This window comes from Kryptolebias marmoratus, linkage group LG14 (genome assembly GCF_001649575.2).
Source record: "Kryptolebias marmoratus isolate JLee-2015 linkage group LG14, ASM164957v2, whole genome shotgun sequence".
NCBI lineage: Eukaryota > Metazoa > Chordata > Actinopteri > Cyprinodontiformes > Rivulidae > Kryptolebias > Kryptolebias marmoratus.
The window spans coordinates 24331135-24340210 of NC_051443.1; the positions used below are offsets into that span (position 1 = coordinate 24331135).

Sequence of the window (9076 nt, forward strand, 5' to 3'; positions counted from 1 at the left end):
GGGGGGGGGGGGGGGGGGACGACTTAAAGCTGATCCTGTTTCAGGTTCCGGTCTGACGTCAAACTATATTTACAGTTTCAGCGAAAAAAGTTTAGCTTTTATCTAACCTTTTAATGCTTTTAGCTAATGTTCAGCTCCTGTCATTCAGCTCTTTCAGTTTCTGTGGTTCTTTTCTGATATTTTTCTCCATTTTCCTTCTGCTTCATCACTGCTTCCTTCATTCATTCATTCCCTCCCTCCCTCCTTTCCTTCCTTTTATCCCTTCCTCCTTTCCTCCCTCCTTCCTTCCTCCCCCATCCTTTCTCCTTCTTTCCTGCCACCTCCCTCCCTTCCATCCTTTCCTTCCTTCAATCCTTTTCTCCCTCCCCCCTCCTTTCTCCCTCTTTCCTGCCCCCTCCCTCCCACCTTCTTTTCTTCCACCATCCTCTCCTCCCCTCCTTTCCTCCCTTCCTCCCTCCCTTCTTTCTTTCCCTCTTGCCTTCCTTCCACTCTACCTCCCTCCCTTCCTCATTTCCTCCCATCCCTCCTCCCTTCCTTTCCTCCTTCCTTCTACTTTCCCTTTTTCCCTCTCTCCCTTCTTCTATCCCTCCTCCTCTTTCCTGCCTCCTCCCTCCGACCTTCTTTACTTCCACCATCCTCTCCTCCCTTCCTTTCCTTCCTTCCTGCCTTCCATCCTTTCCTCCCTCCCTTCTTTTTGTTCCTCTTGCCTTCCTCCCACTCTCCCTCCCTCCCTTCCTCATTTCCTCCCATCCTTTCCTCCTTCCTTCTACTTTCCCTCCTCCCTCCTCCTCCGGATTAGCGAGCTGCAGTGATGAGCGTCTTCCTGCTGCAGCCGTGAGTCTGGACCTCTGTTTCCTGTGATAATGAGGATTGGGAGCGACCCGCTCGGCTTTCAGCGACTCTGTCCTGAAAGCCGGAGTCACGTGACGCTCAACTCCCCACAAGTTTGTTCCACCTAATCCTGAACACAAAGGCAGCTGGTTTACATTTTAAACCGTTTCTGAAGGCAACTCGCTTCTCTAAAGGCCCACGTGGATTAATAATAACGGGGGGGGGTTAAAACGGGGACAGGGAGATAAAACATTCTGTAGCAAATAATATATTAAAAAAGCAGGAAAAACACTTCCTTTGACTTTGAAAAACAAGCTAAAATAATGTATTTTCTTCTGTTTTCATTTTGTTTTTCGAGGAAAGCATAAAAAAATAAAAATGCAGACTCTTAACCGTACGTTCTGCCTTCAGATTACAGATTTATTTGCAGAAGAAGTCGATCACCTCAAACATTAACGGGGCTAAAATTAAAATAAACGAGCAATCCTTGAAGGAATGCACATCGCCCGCCATCTTTCAGGATCCTCTCATCCGGAGTAACGACAGAGCTGACCAGATTTTAGCGCATCATCTGCAAAAACCAACCGATTTGTAGCCGTTGTGCGCCCGTGTGGATTCCCAGCAGCGGTGGGAGGCGAAACGTAAACGGTTTGCGTGTGAACCGGTTCAGAAGGCGGCGGCGGGGGGGGGCAGATGTCAGGTCTTTGATTTTTCTGCAGCTAGAACGGGACCGTGAGGTGCTCGTGTCATTAGGAGACACGGAGCTCCTGCTGGGAGTGATATTCAAAGAGCCGCTGCTCCTCCAGATACCTGCTGCGCCAACATGTCTGCCCCCGCCGCCGCAGCAGAGGGCCAGGGATCACAGACGGCGAAGGAGGAGGAAGAGGATCTGAGATGCAGCTAGATGTACTCACTGTCCTCCGAAGAGCTGCATGCCCAGCAAGGCAAAGACCACGATGAAGAGGAAGAGGAGGAAGAGCAAACTGATGATGGACTTCATGGAGTTCAGGAGGGAGACCACGAGGTTCCTCAACGAGTTCCAGTACCTGACGGGAAGGCCGGAGGCAGAAACCGGAGCAGTCAGAACGGAAACGCTGACGGCTGCGAAAGTATTCACCCCTCCTGGACCCCAACTGGACTTGTCATTAACGAACTCACACCAAATACTTCAGATTAATCAAGTTAAACGAAAATATAACGTGCTATAAATCCTTCTAAAACATATATTCCTTCAGCAGGAACATAATCAGTTGATTAAAAGCAATACAAGTTTATTTATATTTTAAAATTAACATTTCCTGACTTGGCAAACGGAGTTAAAAGCACATAACCGCTGAAGCAGTGCTGAGTTATTGCTCAGATACGACTGCCAATGCGGCCATTTTGAACTTAGAAATTATCGCCCGCTTTGTTTTGTTTTTATTGTCGTGTTAGCAAAATATCTTTAATGAATAATTTTTAATGAAACTCCCAGACAGCCCTAACTGGGCGTGCACCTGCATCCGATACATGTTTGAAGTCAGCCTGACTCAAGATGGCCGCCACGGCTACGGCTATGACCATGCATTCTTCAATCACCGCTTGGCCTTTATTTTTATTGCTGCTGTTTGACAGATTTGAGTTTAGTTTCCTGACATGGACTCACTTGGTGACTTTGAAGATCCTGAGAAGCCTCAGGGCGCGAAGCACGCTGATGCCAAACGACGCTCCGGGTTTAATCATGTCCCAGATGACCTCGCAGATACTTCCCACAATCACCTGCACAAACAACAACAACAGCAACAAAAACAACAACAGAAGGGTTGAGGGTTTTCTTCATGACACGCTCTCTGTGCTTCTGTTAAAACCACTGTGGGACACGCCACCAAAAACGTTAAAAAACAAACACATTTATTTGATTCTGGATTTTTTTTTAAACTTCGAACAAGTGATAAAAATGGCCGAACAAACAAAGAGTCACCCAAGTTCGAACAAGTCATTAGAAACTAGAGAAACTAGATATTCTGAGAAAAAAAAACAGCATGAATGATGAGCGCTGAAAGAAGCTGCAAAGCTAAAAGGAGCTAAAGTGTAACAAGAACCTAAAACGGTTAAATTTAAAATTAGCAAAAGGTTAGCTAAAAGCTTGCAGGATCAAAAGGTTAGCTACAAGATAAACATAACAAAAGGCTAACTAAAACCTAAAAGTAGTAATATGCTAGCTAGAAGCTAAACATAGCAATAGCTAGCTAGATACTAAAATTAGCATAATGCTACATAAAAGCTAACCATAGCAAAGGCGAGTTAGATAATAGTAGGAAAATGCTAGTAATTTAACTAGAAAAATACAAGCAAAAAGCAGCAAAAAGTGAGCTAAAAGCCTAAAGTATCAAAAGGTTAGCTACAAGATAAGCATATCAAAAAGCTAAAAGTTGTAAAATGCTAGCTAGAAGCTAAAAATATCAATGGCTAGCCAGAAATTCAAAGTAGCAAATAGCTACCTAAAAGAAAAAACAAAAACAAAAGGCTAGCTAGAAACTTAAAGTAGCAAAAAGCGAGAAAAAAAACCAGCAAAAAGTTAGCTAAAACCTTAAAGTTTTAAAAGGTTAGCTACAACATAAATGTAACAAAAGCTAAAAGTAGTAAAATGCCAGCTAGAAACTAAAAATAGCAATGGCTAGATGGACGTAAAATGGCTAGCTAAAAGGAAAGAAACACAAGGCTAGCTAAAGGCTAAACATAGCAAAGACTAGCTAGATGTTAATAGTAGCAAAATACTAACACTAAAGAAAATAAAAAGAGTAAAATGCTAGCAAAAAGCAGCAAAAAGTTAGCTAAACGTTTAAAGTTTTAAAAGGTAAGCTACAAGATAAAACTAACAATAGGCTAACTAAAAGCTAAAAGTAGTCAAATGCTAGCTAGAAGCTAAACATAGCAAAAGCTAGTTAGAAACTAATAGCAGCAAAATTCTAGCTAGAAATAAAAAATAGCAAAATGCTAACCAAAAGTAAGAAAAAAGTTAGCTAAAAGACATAAATAACAAAATGCTAACTAAAAGTAGAAAAATATTAGCTAAAAATTAAATGAAAGAAAAGGCTAACTAAAAGCTAAAAGTAGTAAAATGCTAGCTAGAAACTAAAAATAGCAATGGCGTAAAATGGCTAACTAAAAAGGTAAGAAACACAAGGCTAGTAAAAGGCTAAACATAGCAAAGACTAGCTAATGTTAATAGTAGCAAAATACTAACAAGAAAATAAAAAAGTAAAATGCTAGCAAAAGTTAGCTAAACATTTAAAGTTTTAAAAGGTCAACTACAAGATAAAATCAATCAATCAATCAAATTTTATTTGTATAGCACATTTCAGCAGCAAGGCATTTCAAGGTGCTTTACATAATTAAAAAACTAAATAAAACTAAATAAAACTAACAAAAGGCTAACTAAAAGTAGAAAAATATTAGCTAAAAATTAAACAAAGGAAAAGGCTAACTAAAAGGTAAAGGTAAAAAAATGCTAGTTATAAACTAAAATTAGCAAAATGCTGGCTTAAAGCTAAAAATAATAGAAATGTAGCTAAAGGTTTTAACAACTAAGTTTTTAGAGGAATTGAAGAAATCTCAATGTATTTCTATGGGAACTAAATTTAAATATTTTGAAAAGCGTAAAAGTTACAAAAACCAAAAGTCAGAGCACCAATCTCCTGATTTATGAATGGCTAAAATAGCTCAAAGCACGCAGAAGTAGATGGATTGTAAAAAAATGTTTACCATTCACACGATTTAGAATAAAACACGTCCAGTTTGGTCATAATTCTGAAGAAATGTTCTGCTCACCCCGAAATCGAAGCAGTTGAAGGACGAGTGGAAGTAGTTTCTTCCTCCGAGGCCGTACATCTTCATCGTCATCTCAGTCAGGAACAAACCCAGGAACACGAACTCGGCCGTGTCTGGTTTGGGACAATTACAAACGGAGGCGTCAACGGAACGCCGTCACAAAAAACGTGCGCTTCCAGGCAGCTTTCACTCACACAGAGCCGTGGTGAGCCACTCGGGCTGGTCGTAGTGAACGATGGCGACGCACAGAGTGTTGAGGCCCACCAGGCACAGGACGATCCAGTAGAAACTCTGAGCTTTCACCATTCGCCGGATGAAGAAGCGGAACCTCTTCTCCTTGCGCCGGAAATAGGACGAGCTGTCCAGCTTCCCGCTGCTTTTCACACTGGCGCGACCAAACGGAGAGCCGGGAGGAACTACGGAAACCAAAGATGGAGAGATGGGAAAGGTGGAAATCCTATGAACAGTTAATGTCTTACCTGTTGAACGGCACCAGGTTTTGGAGCAACAGAGCGAAACTGATTGATGAGCTGTTAGCGGTTAGCTTAAAAAGAGCCGAGGCCAACGTGAACTGCCGCCATCCTAAAAATACTCCAATTTCCTTTAATCGCCGTTCGAGACGATATTTTATAAACCTTTATTATGTGAATGCTTTTTTTCTGCACATTTTTTACAATCTAACTACTTCTGTATGCTAATTTGGCTAATTTAGCTGTTTATGTGTCAAAACATTCAGCTCATTCAGGAGACGGGTGCTGTGACTTTAATACTTTTTGAAATATTTCACTTTATTCACTATTATATGAGCTAAATTTTGCCACTTTTAGCTACCATTCGGCCACTTTCAGCTTTTAGCTAGTCTTTAGCTACTATTCATTTTTAACCAGCCGTTTGATATAGTTTTGGGTTTTAGCTAGCTTTTGGTACAATTAGCTTTTAGCTAGCTTTTGCCACTTTTAGCTGCCATTCTGCCACCTTCGGCTTTAGGTTGTCTTTTGCTCCGTTAAATTTTTAGCTACCCTGTTGATATACTTTTGGCTTTAGCTACCGTGTTGATATACTTTTGGCGATAGCTAGCCTTTTGCTACAGTTAGCTTTTAGCTAGCTTTTGCCACTTTTAGCTACCATTCTGCCACTTTCAGCTTTTAGCTAATCTTTTGCTCCGTTAAATTTTTAGCTACCCTGTTGATATATTTTTGGCTTTAGCTAGCCTTTTGTTACAGTTAGCTTTTAGCTAGCTTAACTCTACTTCTGGCTAGCTTTTTGCTAGTTTTAGCTAGCTTTTTGCTACTTTTTAGCTACTGTTTTGCCTAATCTTAGCTTTTAGCTTGTGTCTTTCTCCTTTTACCTTTTAGTTTTGCTTCTTTTAGGTTTAACGACTCAATTTCGGCTTTGAACATTAAAAATTTACTCTAAACTTTTACAGAAAATCTCCATTCGACTTGCGTCGCTCTGTTGTTTACTGAGATTCAGAAGCTGCTATTTCAGCATCAGCAGCCGGCTGTAGCACCTCGGGTACAGCTTCTTGTAGGAGGATTGTTATATTTGAGGCTGTAAACATGAAAAGTAAAACAGACCGAGGTTTAAATGTTTATAAACGTATTTGAACCACTTTGAAACATTGGAAGATAACAGCAATCCAATTAACGCCACTCAGACTAGCCTTTAGCTCATCAATCTGATCAAAATTAAACTTTATTTCTCCGAACTGAGGTTGTTAAAAGATCTATCTACAGCAGGTAAGATATTACTAGTTCATAACCTTTTTCAGGCTCAAAAACAGCAATTTTACATTTTACTTACATGTTTTGTCAACTTAAAAGTTTATTTTTTTTACAAAAATCACGAACTCTGGCAGTTCCCAAATAAACTAATGTGTTTAAACACACAACGTCGACAAACACTAAGCTGATGAAACGAGAAAGAAAAAATAAAATCCCCTAAACGCTTGTTGTGAATGACTTCCAGCGGCTCGTTTAAAAAAAATAAAAAGACTCTGAAACAAACTTGTCGCAGTCTTTCGTTTCGTGTGAAACAAGCGAGACGAGAGCCTCACGTTTATTCTCTCAGCTCCTCGTTTTTACAGAAAACAGCCACCAAGGAAATATCTGGGTGCTAAAACCGAGAAAAACTAATTGAAAGCGATTAACACACCTATTTTTATTTTTTTTCTTTCATTCGACAAACATTTATGGGCGTGAGAGACTTTAATAACGAACCAAATGTGCTGCAGGTGATTTTATTTGTGCTTTTTTAATTTAAGAGTCTAATTAGAAAAGTAAATGATTGTTTTTTTTTTATCTTTTAAGGTGGCAGAGCCAAGAGAAACAGCTTCAGATCTCCGGATTTTTGCAAATAAATGAGCTACTGTAGGGCTAATGTGGTCACAGGGGGCCGAAAACAGGCTTCCACAGATGCTTTTATTGTGAAAAGCATCAGGTGGTCAGAGTCAACCTGCTGCTCGCTGTAGATTAAAAAACAAACAAACTGAGATTTACCAACAGAGGACATGTCAGCGAAGGGATCGTCGCCCTCCTCGGCACCGATCAGGTCGTTTTTACCCTTCTTCATTTTGCTCCTCTTCAGAACTGCAACAATAAAAGCACAAACTTACGTTTAAAAACTGAAACTCGTGAACTGTAAGACGAAAGAACACCAACAAGAAGAAGAGGAAGAGAACAATAACAGCTTGTTTTAACGTTTCCCTCGATGTTTTGTCTTTCGCAATTCATCGTTTCGTTCCATTTGGTTTTAGATTTATTGCCGTATTTTTGTAAATTCCCAGAAAAACTAACAAGACAAAGAAGACGACGGCAAAAAAGGAAGGTGAAAAAGACAAAGAAGGAGACCAAAAATCCTCAAGGAGGAGGAGACAGTGAGGACAGAAAACATAGGAGGACAAAGATGATAAAGAAGAACTAATTAAGAGAGTGAACATTTATCTGCGACGAGGTCTGGATAGAGTGAAAAAGAAAAGAAAATAACATCCTAAATATTAAAAAGAAACGTTTCTGGACTGCTTAGAGGACATGTCAAACTCTGTTCCTCAAGGCGCCGCTGATCTGGAAGTTTTAGGTTCTTCAGCTCCAACGCACCTGATTCAAACGGTTTAATCGCCTCCTCACCAAATCATTGAGTTCTCCATGGCAACGAGTCGTCCATTTAAAACAGGAACTCGTCTACAACATGCAGGAGAGCGGCCCGCGAGGACGATCTGTGGACGAGCTTCTGGAGAACTCGAGGATCTGGTGAGGAGGTGATCGAACCGTTTGAATCAGGTGCGTCGGAGCAGAAGAACCTAAAACACCTACACTTATGTCCCTTTTCCACCGGCTCTAATTCAGAAGTCCGGCTCTGCTCGGCTCGATAAAGAATGCATCGCGTTCACACCGGCCAGTTTGGTCGGTAGCAGAGGAACGCCTCCTCGTGTTGCGGGGGGCGGGGCCGCGGTGCGGGGGAGGTGCGCTACCGAAACTTAGCGCAAGTTGTGTAAACAACGGAAGCGCTATGGACAACGTTGGCCCTGTGTTGTTGCTGTTTTTTAAACTTATGGGGATTCTCCTGAGACTTCAGGAAGAGAGGCGCAGTGGAAGAAATGCTCTGGATGCCGCGGTTGTTGGGCAGAGTAGGACGGCTGTTATCAGCCGGAGATTTCAGGCTTTACAGCGCCTTCAGCTGGGGGACAGACGGCAGAAACGTTGCAGGGTAAGCTAACGCTGTTGTTTATATTCCTACCTTCGCTCTTTATGCTTGCATCTGGCCACACCCACGACCAATGAGTGAACAGGAGCTAAGCTTGCGCCGCCCACCCGGCTGGCCCTACTCCGAAACAGGGACCAAAAAAGCAGGGCCGGCCTCGAAAAAAAATGAAATGCGCACTAATGCCCCTTTTCCACCGGCTCTAAAGGTCCCGGCTCCACTCTACTCCACTTGCTTTGCGCGCGTTTCCATCGGCATTTTTTCGAGGCCGGTCCCTGCTTCTTTGGTCCCTGCTTCGGAGTAGGGTGTAGACGCGATGCATTCTTTATAGAGCCGAGCAGAGTAGAGCGGGACTTCTGAATTAGAGCCCGTGTAAAAGGGGCAAAAGCAAGCCGAGTAGAGTGGAGCCCGGACCTTTAGAGCCGGTGGAAAAGGGGCATTAGAGTCTGGTGTTGGAGCGAACGTGTCCGTGTTCTCCGGGATAAACGTGAATAATCTGCCAAACGAAACAAGTATTAAAAATAAAACCTGCTGAGCTCTCTGAATCAGGTTCAGTTTGATCCCGTTTGGGCGGAGAACTGGGTTCCCCGAGGCGGCGGACTCGCCTGACAGGTTCTGCTTCCTCTTGTACCACGCTCCGTCCAGCGGGGACTTCTCCTCGGCGATCTCCTCCTCCTCCTCCAGCAGCACCTCCTCTGCAGCAGTGGAGAGAACAAGCGTTACGTGCACGCCCCCC

General features: G+C 42.3%; 1 protein-coding gene across 1 annotated transcript in view; it reads right to left on the minus strand.

Moving 5' to 3' along the window:
- cacna1bb (calcium channel, voltage-dependent, N type, alpha 1B subunit, b) overlaps positions 1–9076 on the minus strand; it is a 140768-nt gene that overhangs the window by 75124 nt on the left and 56568 nt on the right. Inside the window, exons 10-15 of the mRNA XM_037979527.1 lie at positions 8946–9035; positions 7140–7229; positions 4836–5057; positions 4642–4754; positions 2477–2589; positions 1746–1877 (exon numbers count right to left, since the gene is read on the minus strand). Coding sequence (XP_037835455.1) covers positions 1746–1877; positions 2477–2589; positions 4642–4754; positions 4836–5057; positions 7140–7229; positions 8946–9035 — 760 coding nt within the window. The remainder of the gene's footprint in view (positions 1–1745; positions 1878–2476; positions 2590–4641; positions 4755–4835; positions 5058–7139; positions 7230–8945; positions 9036–9076) is intronic.